The sequence below is a fragment of the Orcinus orca genome, chromosome 6 (assembly GCF_937001465.1).
Source record: "Orcinus orca chromosome 6, mOrcOrc1.1, whole genome shotgun sequence".
NCBI lineage: Eukaryota > Metazoa > Chordata > Mammalia > Artiodactyla > Delphinidae > Orcinus > Orcinus orca.
Genome location: NC_064564.1, coordinates 50,906,450 through 50,928,276, shown reverse-complemented (window position 1 = coordinate 50,928,276; position 21,827 = coordinate 50,906,450). Strand labels below are relative to the sequence as shown.

The window sequence follows — 21,827 nt, the reverse complement described above, 5'->3', positions numbered from 1 at the left end:
AATTAACTGTAAAAGCTACTGCAATTAATTTAACATTTTGGTTAAGTGCGCAGAATGACTTTTAATGTAATACATTTACTTAATAAATAGGAATGTATCAAATTACATATTCAATAAAAATTTATACAAATACTTCATAAGAATACCAATGTATAGATATATTTAAAAATCTATCAAAACTGCTAAAACCATTGACAATTTAAATGATTTTCTTAACATTTATTTTTAAGTAATTTTTAGTTTTGATTCATATCATAAAATGATTTCTAACTTCACTAGATGCTAGATATTGTCAACAACTTTTTCTCTTTAGGACTAGACGTAATTATTGATCTCCTAGATAACTTTTTTAGAATTAAATAATAAAATACAACCTATTTGTGCTTAATTCCCGATGCCCACATCACACTGAGGCTCAAACATAAGCAAAATCCACAAGACAGACAAGGACAGCTCATAAGTAAGCAGAGGGCACCTCTCACATTATGACTTTGAGTTCAATCATATGATGGAGAGAAAGTCCTGTAATGAAACATCAAGCCACCATGGCTTGTAGCACTGATCCTGCATATTGTGTATCTTCCATGCACTCAATGTCAATGCCTCTCGTCTCATACACAAGAAAACCCAAAGAGAAAAATGAGTACAAAGGATAGGGTTGGATAGGGTTGAGCTTTGGAGTGCCACCCACCATTGTAGTAGCTAAGATTTGTTCGCACCCCTAAGAACTAATGTTTGCACCCGTGGGAGCGATCTGCTCCCAGATGATTTAGGAATCATCATCGATTTGAATCTTTCTCTGTATTTTTGCATTGAATTTCAGATTCCCCAAAGGACTGTCAGAGGTTCCAATCCAAGCCTATTCTTTTCAAACAAAAGAAAACCATCTTTGTAATTAATTGAGAACTGGATAAATGTTGATTGGGATCATGGAAAGAATTCACTTTCAACTCTGATCATGAATTCTTTTATTTTGCAGTGGATGTTCTGTGGCCTCAGCCCCCTCTAATTCCGATCTTTCAATAAATAATAGGTATGTGACTATCTGTGGCAAATCAGCTCTGTAGCAACTGGACTCTGTCGTATTCTCTGTGGTATCCTCGGCACCAGGCCCAGTGTAATCACGCAACAGGTACTTTTAACTAAAGCAGTTTCTCAGATGGTCTCCTCCCACTGGAAGGCAGTTACGAATGACCAAGCTATTTTCCTTTATCACGGTCGTATTTGCTGGGATTATAATAGACAGTGGCTGGTATTCCCACTCTACTCCTACTGGTATCAGTCATGCCTACTGAGTTTGTTGCTAAAACCACTAGGATTCTCTTTCCTTTAAGGTGCCTATGGCTCTGGGGATTCAAGTTGTAAGAGCAGCACAATTTTCAGCCGTTGCCCGGCACTCTATTAAACTCAGGAGGATGGCCTCGTTGCTAATTTGTCCTCTACTAGGTCATGACAGAAAATAACCAGCTTGATGTCACATACAGAGCCACGTATCTGAACTCAAATTCTCCCTGATTCACACAGGTCACAGCAACCAGACAATTAACCACGTTACTCTTACTGAGATTCTTTGGAGACTCCTCACAAAGACTGATGAATGATCATGTTCATCCTGTGTCTTCATTCCCTTTCAAGGGACGATGGGGTCCATTTCAGTTTGATTTCCAAATTTTGACACATAATAATTAAAGCATTACTGCAGGTTGGAAATCAAGAGTTTGGATTCTGAGTCCTCGGTCTGCTCTTTTGGCCTGGTAAATGGCTCATTCTTCTTTATTTACATGAATATATTCTCTCTTCTGGATGCCAAGACATGTAGTCTTCAATGCCCTTTGTGGTCTGAATGTTTTTGTCCCCACAAAATTCGTATTTGGAAGTCCAAACCCCCAAAGTGATGGTATCAGGTGGCGGGCCCTTTGGGACTTGATTAGGGTGTGAAGATGGAGGCCTCACGATGGAATTAGTGCCCTTATCAAAGAGGTCGGAGATAAATGCCTCCCTCTCCTGCTGTATGATGATACAAGGAGAACTCTGCAGTGTGAGACCTGAAGCAGGCTCTCACCAGAACTGGACCACGCAGACACCCAGATCTTGGATTTCCAGACTCTAGAACTGTGAGCAATACATTTCTGCTCTTTACAAACTACCCAGTCTATGCTCTTTTGTTGAAGAAGCCCAAGTAGTAAGACATGACCTGACCTATTGTGTCCTTAGAATACCTCCCAGAAGTCTGTAAAATACCTAAAGCAAGAGGTACCATCTTACCCAACCCCGTTTCCTAGACAGCTAGTCCAGTCCCAGCATTTCAGGAGCTCAATGCATACTCATGAAGGGACCAGTGATGATAGTAATAGGAGAAGGAACAATACCAACATATATTAGATAGATATGGTATGAGAGGATGATAATCTACAGAGACTTTGGAAATTCTTCATGGTTCTACAAGGGAAGTGATAATGGAATATTGTGTGAGATATTTTTTTAAAGATCATTTGCAGGAATATTTTCTTCTTCAAGTTTGCATTTTCAATACTTAGAAGATCAGGATGAGAATCATGGGCCTGGACGCAAATGGAAGAGTCGCTCTCCATTTTTTCCTCAGTCATCCTCAAGTACTTACAAGGAGCTGCCTGATCATACTTTTCTCGTCTCCCTCAGGCAATAAGGAAGCAACTTGTGTCTACATTTGTGGATATTTTCCTTGTAGGCTATGCCTTTGGGCATCAATTTGAATGCTTCTTTCCAACAGTCTATGATGCTGTGATCCAACAGTCTATGATGCTGTGAACTCTGAGTGACATCCGTGTGATCTTCCCCAAGCTGAACTTGTGAAATAAGAATTTGGGTCTGATTGTGGGTTTGTTTCTTTTTTTAAATTTTCTTTATTTCAGCAAATGAACAATAAATATACCTGAAATCATAATACCACTGAGTCTGAGAATAAATATTCAAACTTGACTCTTTTCTTTCTTTTAAGGCAGAACTAGAGGATGAGATATTTTTTAACTTTTTATTTTATACGGGAGTATATTTGATTAACAATGCTGTGCTAGCCTCAAGTGTACAGCAAAGTGATTCAGCCACACACATTCATGCATCCATTCTTTCTCAAACTCCCCTCCCATCTAGGTTGCCACATAATATTGAGCAGAGTTCCCTGTGCTACACAGTAGGTCCCTGTTGGCCATCCATCCCAAATATAGCAGTGTGTACATGTCAATCCCAAACTCCCCAACTATCCCTCCCCCACCCTTCCCCCCTGGTAACCATAAGTTTCTTCTGTTAGTCTGTGGGTCCGTTTCTATATTGTAACTAAGTTCATTTGTATCCTTTTTTTTAGATTCCACATATAAATGATATGTCTCTTTCTCTGTGGGTCAGATTGTTTTTTAATGAAGTGTGTGCAAGCAAGAACATTACTTGTTCCCCTCCACCCCACCCAGAACTTCATTAGGACAAATAGTGTAAAGATGAAAAGTGGTCTTATGCACTGAACTTGTCTCCTCGTCTATTAATCATCCAATAATTTCCCAACTTCTTTGCAGTGAGATTTCCACGAGGATAAATCCAGGCCATGTAATGTGAGCAGAAGGGCTCTTGCCCTGTATAGTCCTGGCCCTTGAAAACGTCCCATGTGATGCACCGGACTTTTTCCCTTTACCACTGAGTGGAATAGACTCAAATACTGCAGAAAAATTTGCAGTCACCTGTTGATGATGGAAAAATCCACAAAACAGGGGGTACCCATGTCCCCGAATCACTCTTTGGAGAGCAACTTAGAACATCCATCTGATCAGGAATGCCTGCCTTGTGTTCTTATACCAGGGAAAGATAAGATTCTATTATGATCAAATTCCTGACAGCATTCTCTTTACCCGTTACAGCAGTCAGCATTAAGTTAACTGACAAATATCTTTAACACCACACTATCCAAAAAACCTTTCTATACTTCATGTGTTGAAAATAGCAAATACCTCTCCCAAAACTTAAAGTGATCTTTTAAATTACGTTATAAAATTATTTATACAAGAAAAGAGATTGTGTTCTGTCAAAACCTTTTTTAAAATCATGATTTTCTTTTCAGACATTTTTCAGCCTGTGAGGAAACACAAGTCGAGATTGCTTTGGACTTGAACACTAATGTAATTGAATGAGAAGTGTCACGAGTATAAAAAATATTCTGTATTTGTTGACATTTCTTTGAGGATTCTTACATAAGGGAAAGGCACCTTTTAATTTCCACTCTGACAACCTCCCAGGCACAGGGGCTGTATTCCTTTGCCTTCAGATAGACATGGATTCCATGGAAATACTCCCGGGCAGCACGTCCCAAATCTCGACAATCCAGATTGTCTTTTTTCATCTGCTCCAGTCGGTGCAGCCTCAGATGAAGGCTAGAGAGAAGTTTATCGAGGAGGGTGTTGTTCCAGGCAGCACGGCTGTCCTCTGTGGTGAAGAGGTTGAAGATCTGCTGGAGCATCAGATGGTGGTGACAGGTGCCTTGAGTCACCTGGATTGGGTGACTCAATCAAATTTTTCCAAGGAAATTTGAAGTCGGTTCTGTCCTTTAGGCACCACTGAGAGGGGATTCTTTGCAACTGTTCCAAATGTTGGAAGACGTCCTTGTTTTCCTGGCTATGGCTTCTAGGCAAGTTCCAGCCAAGAGAGTAAGCAGGGATAGAGCAGAGCAGCACTCCTGCCACTAGCAAATAGATCTGGGCCATTAAGAAAGGGTGATTCACTAGACGGCCGCCAGGAGAGGCGTGGGCACCGCCAAACAATTAATTGGAGGGAAGCTTCCTTCCCTGGAACTGTGGACAGCGTCCTTCCCTAGGCGGCCGGTAGAGGGCGCAGAGTTTGTTTGGGAAACGCCGACGATTAAGTTTGCCTTCTGCAGCTGTCTCCTGCAGCTCGAGAGACAGGGCGAAAAGTAGTCCCTGAGGCTGCTTTAACAATCAGCATAGTGCGCGAAACACCTTGGTTTTCTCGGTGCTGAGTGTTGAAGAGGAAGCCTTGTCGCGGCCTCGCCAGAGAATTTTTGTGTGGCTGGGAACAAGAACTTTGCATTTTCAGGCTTCCCCTGAGTTTTGCGCTTTATTTTCTCACAGAAACTTGAGCGAGGCAATTTTTGGGAAAGAAGCCTTTTTCTGAGCGGTCTGAGGTGGGGAATCAGAGCGATCCCCAGCCGCAGAGAAAAGGGAGCCGATTTTTCCGATTCGGGCTCGTTTCTGGCGCGAGACAGCGAAGGCCCAGAGAAAGGGGAACGCGGCGGCGGCGATGGGACGACAGGACGGTGTTGGGGACGCCCTGAGGGGTGAGTCGGAGCGCGGCCACCACCGGGGCCGAGGACGCGGGAGCTGAGCGCCCCTGTAGATTCTCTGGGACTTCATGGAGTCTTTCAAGGATACAGCGTTAAAGTGAGGGAGAAAGTATTGAGTATCTGAAAAGTAGGAATATTAAAAAAATTCACAGCCTTTTTTTACATTTTAAAATTAATTTTATATTTAACTTAATTCATATGATATTTAAATTAAATATTTTAAATGTTTGATATTTTTATAAATTTATGTTAAAATATTTTCAATATTAAGCGTAGAATATTAAAATATATTTTCATATTAAAATATAGCATTTTATTAAACTTTATTTAAACTATATTGTCTTTATACTAAAGTAAGTATTTCATATAATTAATTATTTGTCTATTTATTTTAGGCTGGGTTCAGTCTTCATTGCGGTGTGCAGGCTTCTCATTGTGGTGGCTTCTCTTGTTGAGGAGCACAGGCTCTAGGTGCGCAGGCTTCAGTGGTCGTGGCTCGCGGGTTCCAGAGCACAGGCTCAGTGGTAGCAGCACATGGACTTGGTTGATCCACGGCATGTGGGATCTTCCTAGACCAGGGCTCGAACCCGTGTCCCCTGAGTTGGCAGGCGGATTCTTAACCACTGCGCCACCTGCGAAGCCCCAAGTATTTAATATAGTTTTACTTTTCTATCTTTAATGGAAGCCAACTCATTAACTCATATTGTCAAGATTACTTTTTTGCTTGTTTTTAATTGAGGGAATTACCATGTTTGACAATTTCTAATGACCCCGTGATAGTCTTAACTGATTTTTAACTCATGTTCCTGAAATGTCTTTCCCAGGACCTCACCTTGACTATAAGGTTAGAAAGAAGAGTTGGTGTGTACAAGCAATTGAGGACGTTTAGCAGGTCAGACTTTTTCATTTTTCTTTAGTAGGAATTTTATACACAAGTGGAATTTGCCCAGATTTCATTTACATCATGAAGGCTTACTTTGTAAGACTGTCAGGGCCATGCAAATGGAGGTCAGCTTCATTTCTTTACTTAAAATTTTTATATTTTGTTCCTCGTGCATATTTTGGTATTAATTTTCATTTTAAAATGTTGCATTAAAACATCCTTTACCTTGATGACTTAGATTTGGTGCCTTCTTACCATTCGTGCTTAAGAGAAGTACTAGCTTAACGTTGCCCTAATGCTAACCCAGGAAATAGCTTTTGAATTAGAGTATTGTGCTGTTCCATGGCTGAAAATCTAGGAATGCTTTAATTCTCATCATCTCTCCCTCATATATATATTTCTTACCATTTTCCTGGTCTCTACAACATTATTTTAATGTCTTTTTTTAAAGGAAGGAAAAACCCTTTTGACTGCCTTCTGATTTTCTCAACTCACACCCCCTTGGCTATGGTAACCACAAATCTGATCATTTTCTCTGAGGTTATGTTTGTTTTTAAGGTATAATTTAATCTGTGTCTTAAAAATTAACACCAGAGGTGGTCTGAAACAAAATAAGGTGAGGAAAAGGACTATTTATCTCGTTTATACTAGTCACAGAGCAGCCTTTTTTTTTTTTTTCTTTTTTTTTGTGGGAGGAGGTCAAAACACTTTCTTAGATGCTGCAAAGAGCCTCAGGTGCCGTAGGATTTCTCTCCTTAATGTACCGGACACTGCTCTAAGGGTGGAGACTAGGTCTCTACTCCTTCGCAGGCCTACAGGCAATCCCTCTCCTAGAGTTTGCATTTGGGGGCCTCAACATGCAGACCGCTGAGTGTTAAGGAACCTGTAGTCAGAGCTTCTCTTGGCTGGGCTGAGGGTGGACTATACAGGTTACCATTTGTTATATTAATACAAAAGCCTTCTATCATTCACTCTGTTCAAATTCTCAGCCTGTACTTTGCAAACTTTATTTTATTTGATCTAGGCAATGTCTTGTGTGACCACAACTAAAGTTGTCTCCATTTTTTAAAAGAGGAAATGAAACTCTGATGTCATTTAAATTCAGGAGCCCCAGATTTTTGTCAGAGTGGAGCCTTCTGCTGCTCCCAGGCCCTCCTCTTCATCAGCTCTGAGCACTGGCCCTCAGCTGCACTGAGCCCGTGGTGCTTCCTTCATCCTAATCCTGCCTCTAAAGTCTGTCCTCCCTGCTCCCTGGAGGGCAGTCACCATCCCTGCCTCACTTTCCTGGAATCCACATTGCCAAGCGCATTGTCACATATATACGCAGTCAGAACATTTCTGGTGACAGAATGAAGAGAACTGCATGAATTCACCCTTGCTGTTCATTTTTTTGTCACCATTATCTGTAAACTTTCAGAAAATGTGAGCTATGGTCCTGTAAAGAAATGTGGAAGAATTTAAATCTGAGGTATGAGTCCCTTTAGAGGAGAATGCAGAGAGGTGAGGCTAGTTGTATTTTGGTGCAATTTAAGAAGTGGCAAAACAGAGTACAGGGTCAAACCTCTAAGTATTCGTATTAGAACTGAAAAAGAGATATATTGAGACTCAGGTTTTTATTTCAACCTTGGGTCTCATTTAGATGAATACATCCTATTGGATTGATACTCTTTCATGTTCCAGGAATGTGTTTAATTTCAGTGTAATAAAAGAATTGAAGTTGTGACATTCTATGTTGCCCATAAATGGCCTATTTAAGAATCTCCTTTGCAGGCAGGTACCCACAGCAGCTGGATACAGGCTCCCACAGCCAGACACCTGCATCACCAGGCTCACCGGGGCCTGCCACCCTCCTCACTGAGGACACCCAGGATGATGTTCTCCAGCCCTGTCTGCACCCTTAGCTGTCACCTGGCCCAGAACCACAGCCTGCCAAAGCAGGAGACCCTCACAGTCCTGCCCCTAACAGGGAGAATCTTCTTTGTTTTCCTGCCTGAAGGACAAGGAGGTTTTCAGGTTCCATCAGCACCAGCTGGCTGACAGCCAGTTCCCAAACGCTCAGGCCGCCTCATTCTCCATGAGACGATACAGCACTTCTCCATCGTCTTCAGCACAAAGAGCTGAAATTCCTCAGTGGGCTTGATCAACAGTGGGCAGATCTGGAGACTAGTTTGGTGCAGGAGATGGAGAGGAAAAGACCCTGCTGGGCAATGAGGACTCCAGCCTGACTTAGAAGAACTTCCAAAGGACCAGGCTCGATCTGAAAAGAAAGTCCACAGCTGCTGTGCCCAGGACAATATGAGAGTGGAAGTTAAGGCGTGAAAATCAGAGTGTGCTTTCCCTGTATGTTCAACCTCAGAGAACCCAGGAGTGGGAAAAGGAGACCTGGACCCAATCTTCTACAATGGAGTCTTCTCTGCTTAGCGGTGGCCTCTAGCGCGTCCATATTCACTCCCTTCAATGACTTTTCTTCTGATTCAGTTGTAAATACATCGAGTCATCTCAGGACATTGTTTTTCAACAGTAAGTGGAACAATATTTTTGAATGGAGAGAAAATTTATTTTTAATTTGTAATAATTAGAATTTATTTCTCTATGATGATTGTTATATTTACCAAATTTATTCTTCATATTATGATATGGTCAGCTTTGTATCTTGTTTTCCTTTGCTTTGGGGGTGCAAAAGGTATATTTTAAGTGTTAGGTTTAACTCATACTCTTAAAGAAAATCAGAGTGTCCTTAAACCTTTAATCTGCCTTAAAATCCAACAGGAACATAAATAGTTTTATTCATTTCATTGGTCCTTAAAATATTTTGAAGTATCTCTGCTTTCAGGATTTTACTTGTGTTTTTTAATATATTGGTAGATAAAACAAAGATATTACTTTCTTAATGGAGCACTCTGTCAGAGAAGACAGGCATTAAAGAGTAAAAAATTAGCTTGAAATCCTTTCTAGGTTATGAAGGAGAAGCACAAGGCATTATGACAGGTTATAGCAGCTGGAGCTATTCTCTTTTACTTGTTCTTTCTCGGAGAAAGCATGTCTAATGGTTGCTGATTCAGTTTCAGCAGTTGCATGATCAATAAACTGTGAAATATATTATAGAATCATGGAATTTAAACTTCAACAAAGAAGTGTGACTATCCCTTGTATTGTTGGCACTGTGGTGGGTGCCAGGTGCAATGAAAATAGTAGACACATTGCCCGCTGTCACAGAGCTTGCAGTCTGGTGGGGATATGGGTAACTAGGTGTTCAATGAAAGGAATGCTAATGCTGTGACAGGGAAAGTACAGGTTCTTCGGAGTATGTGGGCTTGCATGGATCAGGGAAAGCTTCTGCAAGAGCAGTTGGTAAGCTGGCATCCCAGGGGTCTGCAGGAGTTTGCCAGGTAATTACATGCTGGTCAAGTTTGGCCATGTGTGGAGATCATCTAGGGTAGCAGGTAAATATGAGGGTTTGGAGCTAATGACATTTGTTTGGAGATGTGACCCTGGGTAAAGACATGCATATGGAAGTCAACAATCATAGAGAGGACGTTTGGAACTATTTGGGAGGTTGAGACTGTATGTGCAGAGAGGATGAAGTGTGGGACTAGCATAGATCGTTGAGGAACACCAATTCCCTAAGATGAGAGTGTGGAGTCAACAAAGGGAGGAGAGAAGGAGGGGCAGAAAAGCAGAGGATGGTGGTGACAGGAAGACCAGATGAGCGTCAAACTTTAAAATGGCGGGTATAATAACAAGTATCTGATGCTTCGGACATGTCAGCCAAGGCTGCTTCACGTTGATCTCTAACCTCAGTAAGATGTAGCTTATTGGCAATATCTTATGACCTAATAAGTATCTTAAGAAATTAATCTCAATTTTCAAGATATTTTTTTCCTCTCCTTTGTTTTAAGCAAGGGTCTTAGAAGACCCTTAAGGCTTCATAGATAAAGCATTCAGCTTTATATATTTAATCAGGATTTTTCATTGGAGAGTTTTATTCACTACTTCAAAATGTCATTTTTTATGCATAAATTGCATAAAAATTTGTAATCTGCATCAAAATGCTTTTAATTTCAGCATGATGTAAATTTAATATATTACTTTCTACTTAATATTGATAAATATCTTCAGTGCCAATGCACTGACTGCATTTTGTTTTGATGTCCCCTAGAGATCCATAGGTATTTGTAATCTAGTGTTTGGTACATCTGTGAGAATATTGCATTTGCTAGTAGAATTTAAAAATGTGTTTGTATGCTTTGCACAATACTTAAAAAGATGATCCTATTTTAATTCACAGAGGTAGAATTTTTGCATAACAAAATTATGAGCTCAGTAAGGCACAAATATGGCATTATATCAATATCTTCTGGGGACTTCCCTGGCGGTCCAGTGGTTAAGACTTCTCCTTCCAATGCAGGGGGCGTGAGTTCGATCCCTTGTAGGGGAGCTAAGATCCCACATGCCTCAGGGCCACAAAACCCAAACATAAAAAAAAAACAGAAGCAATATTGTAACAAATTCAATAAAGACTTTAAAAATGGTCCACATCAAAAAAAACTTTAAAAACTATGTATCTTTTGAGTGGACATGAAATAATGGCTTTTACTCCTTTGTGCATACCTGTCACAATAACAACTATCATTGCTATGTTTAATATGTCCCTGGTGCTTAAAATAATCTGCTCACTTAAGATAAGTTTATGACTTGTTATATTCTCATGATATAGAGCATATAACATGCGATGGTATGTTGAATGGAATATAGTAGTCTCATTATCCCTATTCTAAAGCTGAGAAAACTGTACTGTAGGAAAAAGAAAACAATTGCCCTAAATCATGCATGAAGCCGAAGGAAGATAAGGAGATGCCGAGCTAACAAATTTACTGGTCACCTGAGAAGACAAGAGTAACCCACAAGAGAAGATGCAGCAAGACTGTCATTTTCAAACACTTTTACTGACACAACTATGTTCAGCTTATTACACTTATCGCTTTTATTAACAACTCTGAGGACCAATGATGTCCCTAACAGTGTGCAGGTTACTGGGTGGGAATAAGAAGTGTAGCTGGAGAGTGAGCTGAGTGCTACGGTACCTGATGTAGATGGAGATCTCTTTCCTAAGCCTGATAAGACTATGCAGTTCCACTCCCAGGTTTGCTAAGATCCTATACTGCTCTGCCTCCCCTTTGGCCTCCTCTTGTCCCTGCTTGCTCAACCACAAACATGGCCAGGAGTTCTGCATCCCTGCTGCTGCAGAGCCTGTCCCATGAGAAAGGAAAGGCGAAAAGTCCTCAGCTGTACACTTTCGTTAAGGCTAAATTGAGAACTGGGGAGCTGAGCTGCTTTGCCCAGCCTTCATCAGGACGCAAGAAGGCCTTGGAGTTAGAAGAAAGTTATTCTCCATCAAAATATTTGGGGTCCTCTGGTTTGTTCCATTTCCTTCTGAACTTGAGACCTCAGGAATGCCAAATTCCAGTGCTGTTTTGGGGAATATGTGAAGTTTCTTGTCTCTGTTCCTAGAGGCTGATTGGGACATTTGGGAATCTATGTGCCTGTGTAACCCGAAACATTCCAACCCACGGCTGTTTACAGATCAGTATCATGATGGAGAAGGGGAAGGACTGGGAAGTCCAGTTCCTGAGACTCGTTCTTTAATGGATTTTCTCAATTTTTAAAGCCCCTCAGCATTTGTCAAATTCCTACGCTTTTGTATTTGCTTTGTGAAGGGCTGTATTCATCATGACACAAATGAAGGTGGCTGAGATGGTAGAGGGTGTGCAAGGCCACTGTCAGACTCTCTCCCTAACCTTCCTCTGCCTCAAACACTCAAAGTCAGCTCTCAATCAGAACTGGAGAACCTCTTCCTTTCCCTAGACCCAGTTCCTGGACTACTGCATCCTTCCCCCAAATGCAGCAGAGACAAAAGAAAACACTCTTTTTTAGAAGAAACGATTTACTTGTGAAGAATGAACTTTGCTGTTTTTGAGAGAGACCATTTTGTTTTCAGAAGATGCCTTACCCCAAGGCTTCCTTCCGTAATCTGTTCCCAGTGGGACTCCCTCGTGTCAACCTCCTGCTGGACTAGGACCCTGGAATTCCACAGGGCCAGCTAGCAAGAGGGATGCCTGAGATGACAGAAGATATGAATCACCTTTCTGAAGAGAGGGTGGGGCTGATGTCACATGAGTGCCTTTCAGGTGAGCTCTGCAAACCAAAAATAGGAGCCTGGGTGTGTCTAGGGAGAGTGGAAGCAAAGAGAGAGTGGAACATGCTGAGCAGACTGTTCTACTGGGAAGAGATTCTTTCAAGATTAATGCCCAGGAACTAGAATTCGAGGTCAGAGGTTCAATGACACTAATAGTAAGGTCCATGTGTGTAGAGCGGTGTCATTTCAAAGCTCTTTCACACACATTGCCCCAGGCAATCATCACAACAATCCTGGGACTCTCCCAGACACAGACTATGAAACTTAGGGAGGTTAAGTTGTCTGAGTCATTACCCAAAATTTTGCCCCCAAAACAGTCATTGTTCCACCACGTCTCACACTGTCACTTGATGGGTAAGCGCCATGGCCCAGCTTTCACATGGACGAGCAGAGCCTGGGTTAGAAGTGTCCCAGGTCCTGACTTCTTTGCTTTCTAGCTCTGAGTCTCTCCTCTGGGGGGGCCATTATTTTCTGAGAGTACAGGCTCTAGGAGGTGACATTGCCAGCAATTATAGACCTGGGACTGTATGGAGAAGAGAACTAAGATCAAACCCGGGAGAGCCCAGGATTAGAGAGCAGAACCTTACCTTTCATAGCTCCTGCTTTTTTCTTCCTGCTTCTGCGTTGCTGCTGAAAGCCCCCAAAATGAAAGAGTTCAGAAGCTATTTTGTGCCTTTCTCATACTAAAGAAGCAACAAACATTATTAATGAAAAATGTGACTTTTTACATTATTTGAGGTCTCTGTTATGTCCATATTATTCATTTTTAAAGTAGATCCAAGTATTTTCTACTGATCCTTCTTTCTCAAAGAATTTTTACTAATTCCCAGAAAATCTTTCAGAAGTAGAATACACAAGGACTTCCCTGGTGGCAGAGTGGTTAAGAATCCGCCTGCCAATGCAGGGGACACGAGTTCAAGCCGTGGTCCGGGAAGATCCCACAAGCCGCGGAGCAACTAAGCCAGTGTGCCACAACTACTGAAGCCCGCGTGCCTAGAGTCCATGCTTCGTGACAAGAGAAGCCACCGCAATGAGAAGCCTGCGCACGGCAAGGAAGAGTAGCCCCCACTCGCCGCAACAAAGACCCAATGCAGCCAAAAATAAAATGTAAATAAATAAATAAATTTATTGTTTTGAAAAAAAAGAAGTGTAATACACAGAAATTGCAAGTATCTTCAACATGCAGCACAGGGAAATTTCACACACTGAATACATTGTGAAACTAGCACCCAAGTTAAACGTAATAGATTTTGCCCAGGACCTAGCATGTTTCTTATGTTGCTTTCCAGTTGCTACCTCAGAGCAGCTCTCCTTCTCCTCCCCGATGGTAGCCACTCTGTGACTCTAACAGTCCTGATTATTTCTGACAGACACACTTTTATGCCTCTTGTGTATATTTACTCACTGTATCCTGAGAATAATCCTATGAAAAAATACTACTACTGTCCCCATATTAAAGATGAGGAAACTAGGGAGCTTAGTGATTGTGTTATTTGTCAAGGTCACACTGCTATTAATAGCAGAGCTGGGATCCAGTGCCATGAACCCTGGCTCCTTCTCATAGAGGTTTTGAAAATCCTAGAACTCTCCTTTCACTTGTGCTCTCTTCCTGTGGCTTTCACTCTAACAGAAACCTGGAAGCTGGAAACCTGCACAGAACCAGAGCAGCTGTGTAGCTGGTCAGTGAGGTGGAGGGACTGAAGTTATGTGTAAGGGATGAATGGTTCAGTAAAGCAGGACCGGGGAGAAGGTGAGAGGAAGGTGCCAGGATTGGCCAGTCAACACCATATGTCACCAGCTTCCCTCGAGGAGATGACTCCTTCCCACAGGTATTTGCACCGACCACTCTTTCCTGGTGGTATAAATCAGTTACACCTATGACATCAGGACTAACCATTCTCCATAATTTCCAGGACTTCCCTCAATTCCATGGAATTCCACCTTTTGACAAGCATTTCCTGAAATGAAAGTGGTAGGACTGTTCCAAAGGACAAAATGGACCAATACTAGTCTGAAATAAATTTACACAGAAAAAGATAAGAATGTAGGTTTCAGAACTTAAAAAACTCAAGAAGTTTTCTCTCATAAGAATTTAATAAATAAAACAAAATGCAAATTTAATGAAATGGAAAGGTGAATATTTTCTAAATTTTAATACAATGTAAGTATAAATATATTGATATGAAAATATAAAAATAAGATACATAAATAAATAAACAAATAAACAGAATAAATAAATAACAGGGTAGTCATTGCTTAGGGACTGATGCCCTGAAGCTGAATAATTTTAACATATACTTGCTTATCACTACTGACAAAGTAGTAGCTGAATTAATACAATAAATTCTGTGATTAAAGTTGAAATAAGAGCCTTCTGAAATGACTAAAGACATGTGTGCAAGGGTGATAGGGCATCTTAGTCAATGAGAATCATTTCAAGGTGACCCCAGGTCTCCATGCATAATTCTTATCCTTTCTTGCAAATTGGTTGATGAAGACAAGGATCTCATGATTTCCACTCTGACAATTTCCCAGGCACAGTCACTGTATTTCTTCTCTTTCAGGTAGAGGTGGATTCCCTGGAAGTACCTCTTCACGGCCAGTGTAGGGCCCGTCACTCCCAGGGCAGTTTCTTCATCTCCCATCGCCTGCACCAAACAGGCGTCCAGGTCCTCCAGCTGCTGATGGAGTCCAGTGCGGAGTTTGTCCAGGAGGGAGGTGTCCCAGGTGGCAGGGGAGCGCTCTGTGTGGAAGAGGCGGAAGACCTGCTGGAGCATCTCGTGGAGGACAGAGGTGGCCTGGGCCTTCGGGAGCTGGCTGCCATCCACCATGTCCTGGGGGAAACCGAAGTCTTTTCTGTCCTTCAGACAGAAGCGAGGGGAGATTCTCCGCATCTGGCCCAGAAGCATGAAGTTCTTCCTGCTAATCCGCACGTGGTTCTGAGACAGGTCGCAGCCCAGAGATCCACCAGGGCCGTAGCTGAACACCACCAGGGCGGTCAGTAGAGAGAGCACGAAGGTCATGGGGCAAATGAGGCTGCTGCTGGCCTGGCTGAGACGGGCGTCCGGGGGAACCTTGGGGGTAGGTTCTGTGATGACATTCTTTCTAAGCAAGGCCATTAAATAGGGAACACAGTAATTTTCATTTTCTAAACATTTCTATACCCTTTTACTTCCTTTTTTTGATTTTCACTTATATCTTCTCAGTATGGTCTATGAAGATGTCATCATTCTAAACTATTAATTTTGCAAGAAGTTTAATTTTCCCAGTAATTTCAGATGTGCCCATCCAAATGGATATTTATTAATCAAATGAGAAAAGTTTTCGTCTTAAAGTCAGAAGTGATGTAGGTTTGTAAATACGCACATTCTATATCTCTTTCATGCATAAATGTTGGTCTTCTCTGTTCCAGGAACAAATTTTTAGCCCTGATCTTAGGTTCCATTTTTACCTCTTAGTTTACCTAGGAAGGCAGGCTCTCTCAGCCGTATGCTTTCTGTATTTGCTTAGGGATTTACCAGATCACTCTGGCATAGGCTGTTTGAAACAAAAGATGGGTTTTGTTTAGTGTTTGATTTAGAGAAGAGGCTGATTATTATGAGTCCATGAGCTTCTCCCATGTTTCCTTTCCTTCTAGAACATGTTCCTTCACGTCCATGTGGTCATGCTTCAGGGGACCACGAGGTGAGGACTATTATAGATATTGTCCTTTCTTTCCACCATTTTCTTACTGGAGACCTATAGTCCTCCACAGGCTGGGCCAGTACCCCCACCAGGAATCCTGGTTCTTTTCAGGAGAATATGGGTGTGGAGATCCTAATTCCAAGACAATTGTATTTCCCCAGCAGCACCTCAGTCACAAGGGAGAGATCACATCTAGTTACACCCTCTCCTCTAGAGTGACAGAGTCCCCTTCCTAACCTGGACTCCCACCCTGAGGGCAGGCTCACCACATCCTGAGGACTTTACAATCTCCTATCTGTGGAGGGGCTTGTTTATTTGTTGGGGAAATAATTCATCTTCCAGGACCCTCACCCTTGCCCCCGGAGTGTTTGTGTGAAGGACCCTAGTCCTCAGTGGTGACCTCCTCCCCTCCTGACCCATGTCCTCAGGTATCAGAAGTGTCAGCAGCCCTCAGATGCTGAGAGCAAAAGTGTGTTTTCTCTAAGGTGGTGGAGGAGTTACCCAATTCTAATCATTTTACCCTGAGTAGGCACATAATTTTTATTTTGCCAAATACAAATTTTATTATTCAACTCTTTTACTAAAACTAGTCAACACTTGTTATGCTCAAAGTTTCTGAGCTGGGGGCAGAGAATTCAGCGACGGTGTTGTCTCTCATTAAAGCTTATGTCACAGAAACCAGTGAGGTTCAGTTGTTCATTCAGTCAGTTGATGCCAGTGGGCTTCTCCCTTCCTCTGTCTCTGTCTCCCTCTGAGAATGCAGGGCAGTGAGGCCCAGGATTAGGTCAGAGAGAAATCGCCTTCTTTCCTTTACTTGTGTGTAATTTTTCATTTAAAGTTTTTGTCACTTATATTCACTTAGTGACTTATTGGACAAGATTTGTCTCGCTGCTCCTGCATTAGTTCTAATTCATGATGAGGTAAGAACAATAAAGGGAGGTAAAGAAAGGCAAAGGGGCTCCAGTCTCTATCATTTTCAAACTTTAGATTTTTTGTTTATCACTGCAACTGTCCTAGAAAGTAAAAGTCGACAGCAGTCTTGTGGGCATAAAGAAAACAAATGTGAGTCTGAATGTCCTGAATGTGAAAGAAGGGAAGTGATTTCCCCCGACACAATGCCGGATTCTAAGTTAGCTAACTTGAGTGCAGCAGAGTTGGGGACGAGGCTACGTCAGAGGGGAAGGATGAGGCCAATGTGAAAAACAGAAAGACAGGAACATGGTTGCTTCTGCCAGAAGCTCAGAAAAGACCAAGTCCCGGGTCAGTTGATGGCCTTCAGCTTCGCAAGACCAGCTCCCTCATTCTTCTTTCATTTAATCCATGAATGATCAGTTTTGAGGAGAGAAGGAAGAAGTCACACCCACCAGCTCACAAGTGACTGGCAACCAGGACCCCAGTTGCTAGAACACTAACCCTGTCTGGGAGGATCAGCAAGATCCGTCTTGCTGAGCATCCGTCTAGGTGATAAATGCATTCAGGCAATGAGAAGGGTACTTTAAGAAAACTAGAATTAAAGGAAGGGAATTAGATGATTCCAAAAGATCCTGATCTTATCTGGTTAATAGGAATCGTGATATTAAAAAGTAAGAACTGAATTTTATTGCTTGCTACTAATGGACTAGCCACTTTCTAAGTTCTTTAAAATTTAGCGACTTCCCTGGCAGTCCAGTAGTTAAGACACCGAGCTTCCACTTCTGGGGGCACAGGTTCGATCCCTGGTCGGGGAACTAAGATCTCGCATGCCCCGTGGCGCAGCCAGAAAATAGAAAAAGAAATTAACTCAACACTCTCAATAACACTATTGGATCCAACTCACTTATACAACTGGAGAGAAATATAAATCTGGACGAATGAACTGTTCCAAATGTACCAAAGATACAAGGGCAAACCTTAGGGTGCTTACAATGATTTGTCTGAAAGCATCCATTAAAGAAAGTGAAGACTGCATATGAACATGATATTTAGGAACCAACGAAATAAGCAGACAGAGGACAGTGAGATGACAAAGGACCCTTATTCCACTTAAGATGCCAAAGGGTTACTGTCTGTGGTTTTGTAGGGCTACATGAGGTGTGGTCTGAGTCCACTGAACTGACTTTAAGTTCTAATCAAAATAGACAAAATCACTATTAAGTAGTTAGAAGGGAATAGATTTTTCTGCCTATTGAAAAAAAGGAAGTTTCCTAGTGGCCTAGTGGTTAAGATCCGGCACTCTCACTGCCATGGCCCCGATTCAATCCCCGGTGAGGGAACTGAGATCACACAAGCCACGCACTGCCAAGTGTAAGATTTCGTGAGTGATTTCTTCAATGAAATATGGTAAAATAACTTTATTAACCCTAGAAGAGCTGACCCCTGGAATCTACGTATTTTTAACGCTTGAGTTTTCTTGTGAGTTTAAGAAAAAAAAAAAGCACCTAACAATTTCTAGCCATGTGAACTCTGACGTTTCTCCTTCAGGATGACAACTAAAAAGTCACTCACCATCTGGTTCTACAAGAATAAAGTCATTAGCCACAGCAGTCCCTTACCCCAACACGCCCTGACAGGAGTTCAGGAATGGGGCACGCTCTGCTCTGGGAAAGCTGACAGAATAGGCCTGCAGGTAGTTAGATAATTTCCTGAGAAATTCTATGAATTCAATTTTTTGCAACTTCTCATACTTAGAAAAGCACTAAAATCATTAATAGTGACAAATGCTGCTCATGACTAGCAGCAACCTTCTCCCAAGATGTGTCCTTGATTGCACGTATCCCCTTCACCACAATCACATATATACTGACATCCCCATTCTGTCCTTGGAGCCGTTCGTCAGAGCTGACTGAGAGGCTGTCCTCCAGGCTATAGTCCTCAGTAAGTCCTCCCAAAAACTGAACTCCCAGCTCCTATGTTGTCGTTTGTTTCCAGTCAACAAGGACCTCACTGATTTCCCAGGAGACCTCCTCAGGTCAGCCTGCTGTTCTCAATCTCAATGAAGACACCTCCATTTCTCACCTACAGTCCAGGCTGGACATCCATCTGTTTACTGATAGAGTCCAAATAAGAATCTCTACTCTTTATTGGTCCAACTGTTGGTTAAGATGTGGGTACCGAAGAGGCCTTATGTATGACCAAGACGGAAGAGCATACGCGCTTCCTAGACAGAAGCAGTGAACGTTTTTAATGGGCTCCTTAGCAGGGAGAGTCTGGCTTGAACTCCAGAGTCACCCTCATGGCCTTGTATAGTTGTCTTTATTTAAATTTCTAGCCTCAGCCCATTAAAACATCATAATACTGAAGAATTGAAATAAAAATATTATTTAAAAACTCATTTGTTAATAAAATGATGTTTTTAGCAGTAATATAGGAATGGTTTCTGCTTGTTTTAGGACCCTAATCCTTAGGAAGGTTTCCAAACCTCTAAATGTACTTTAAATGTCCTTCTGACTTTAAAAGTACCTACTCAGTGCTATATGCACCAACTGGAAAGAATAGAAAGATGATTGATCCATCAGTGTCCTCTTTCCAAAGTGCCTAAATTAAATAAATGAAGTTCCACTTAGCTCTTTGTTGCTTTTAGAAATTGTGACCTTCCAGTGTGCATGTTACTGATACCTGCCCTGCTGGAAAGGCTCTACCCCAGTTGTTGCTAAATATATTAAAATCCCTGCCTGTGTCCCTTCTATTCAAGCATGTTTTATTTTGTTTGTCTTTCAAAGGGGCAAAGACATCATGATGGAATGTAAGAAATTCCTTGGATTGCATTGTCCCCAGGAATATCCTTCCCTGCTCTGTGATTACTTGCTGGGTCCTAAGGACAAAACAAGTTTGCAGCTGGCACTGAGGTAACCCTCGTCCCTTCCAAGACTCCGCAGGCTGCTGTGGTATCAGTGCTGGGGACACTGCTAGTGGCCACATCCTCATGGGAGAACTCTGTGCTATCGCATGCACCTCATTCTTTTCTTCTCTGAAAAGGAATGTTCTGGAGAAACACTTGCCTCGGTGCAGCTGATCTGAGTTCTTCCATGTCCTGAGGACCTGCCGCTGTTCCAGTGAACGCTTTAAACATCTCTGTTCTCCTTCCAAGTTCTCAAGCTGCTGCTGCCTTTCAACTCCATGTTTCCTGCGCTTTGGGCTTTTTGAGCAAATAAGAGTCCTGAACCAGGTGAGTTCCTCCTAGTGCAGTCAGCACGTGGAAGTGTGCAAATAGAGGCACAGGTGAGCTCCTGGATTCTCCACCACTGTTCAGTGTTGGGCAGGGTGCCATCTATTTACTGTGTTTCTCTGGGAGTCTGGACAGTCTGGACCTGCAGTGCTTGGCAGGCGGAGAGCGTGGAGTCATATGAGAGTTTCTGACAAACCTAGAACTTTCACTCAGCTTCTGCTTTCCATTGGTGGCTTTGTAGTCTTAAGGGGAAATTGACAGCCAGAAACCCTAATGGAGAAGGAAACAGCGGTATGAATGGGCAGTACAGCTTAATGCAGAGTGAATGGGGAAAGTACACTATGGATTTCTACACTGGGTGGAACTGAATGATTGTGATATTTTAGTGAAAGAATGGAATCCAGGAAAACAGAGGGGAAGGGGAATTGTGCCATGTATCAGAATCAGCAGATAGATATATGGTATATTTTATACTATGTATTCATATATATGTACCATATATGTATATTATTGTATGTAAAATTACATACAATTGATGACACACTTTCTCCCAGTTCTGTTTTTTAGGCTGTCATTGTTCTGCAGTCAGTGACAGAGAGAGGGGGAGGAGAATTCATTATTCCCATTTAGACCTATATGAAAAATATAGGAAACAACACACTACCTGTTTAGCCCTCACTCTGTGGATGATACTCTGCTAAGTGCTCTTAAATGTTCTGGTTGGTCTAATATTCAATACAACGCTAGGAATATTTTCCCGACTTTATATTTGAGGAAACTGAGGCTCAGGGAAGTTAAGTGATTCCCCAGCATCACACGTGTGTCCTGGCAGAATCTAGACTCAATGCAGAAACCCATATCACATATAAATAATTATTTAACTTCCATCCTCTGTAATTCTCAAGCTCTTTGTTTTCTTCTTTGGTGCTTTCTGAAGATCATTTTTCCCTGCTTGACTCCTAAGTGCACTGGCTACTCCAGCTTTGTGCCCTCTTCAGACTCTCCTTCTCTTTCTCACTCCTAAAAGTTGAAGGTCCTCATGAGCTTTCGGTCGTCATCTCGTTCTACACTCTACTCCTAAGGAACGACATCCACATATGCTGCTTCCAATGGGAAGTCTGTCTTTAGATGTTTCTTGGCCACTTTATGGAGTCCATGTGCTTTCTCCCCTTCTTGAGATGCCTCATTCCAGATTCTGGTGAGAGAATCCCCTTTTCCCTATCTCTCATTGTAATAGGAAACTTAATTGAAATAATTTAGCATGATTACTGTGTTTGTATCTTTTATCTCTTCCAAACTGAACTCTCCAGAAGAATAGGTTTGGCATTCTCTCTTTTCACCTCTGTATTCTCAGAACTATCAAATATCCGATATAGAAATATGAAGTTTTAAAATATAACCTGGAACTTCCCTGCTGGTGCAGTGGTTAAGAATCCGCCTGCCATTGCAGGGGAAACGGGTTCGATCCCTGGTCCGGGAAGATCCCACATGCCGCGGAGCCACTAAGCTTGTGGGCCACAACTACTGAGCCTGTGCTCTACAGCCCGTGAGCCACAACTACTGAGCCCACGTGCAGCAACTACTGAAACCCGCACGCGTA

At 42.1% G+C, this 21,827-nt stretch overlaps 1 protein-coding gene, 1 long non-coding RNA gene and 1 pseudogene across 2 annotated transcripts; 1 reads left to right on the top strand and 2 right to left on the bottom strand.

Moving 5' to 3' along the window:
* The first annotated feature begins 1,591 nt into the window (after positions 1–1,591).
* LOC125964712 (uncharacterized) lies at positions 1,592–4,034 on the top strand. Its single transcript, XR_007477948.1, has 2 exons — positions 1,592–1,754; positions 3,546–4,034. It is a non-coding gene; the product is annotated as an uncharacterized LOC125964712 (long non-coding RNA).
* Positions 4,035–4,210: 176 nt separating this feature from the next.
* LOC101288804 (interferon alpha-13-like) lies at positions 4,211–4,784 on the bottom strand (annotated as a pseudogene).
* A 10,024-nt stretch (positions 4,785–14,808) lies between these two features.
* Positions 14,809–15,479, bottom strand: LOC125964696 (interferon omega-1-like). Its single transcript, XM_049711079.1, has one exon. It carries the CDS (start codon positions 15,420–15,422, stop codon positions 14,835–14,837), a length of 588 nt encoding a protein of 195 aa, XP_049567036.1. The 5' UTR covers positions 15,423–15,479; the 3' UTR covers positions 14,809–14,834.
* Positions 15,480–21,827: the final 6,348 nt, after the last annotated feature.

Bases quoted from the DNA above. Each gene is read 5' to 3' on its own strand.
- LOC125964696 (XM_049711079.1), bottom strand. From the start codon at position 15,422: ATGACCTTCGTGCTCTCTCTACTGACCGCCCTGGTGGTGTTCAGCTAC.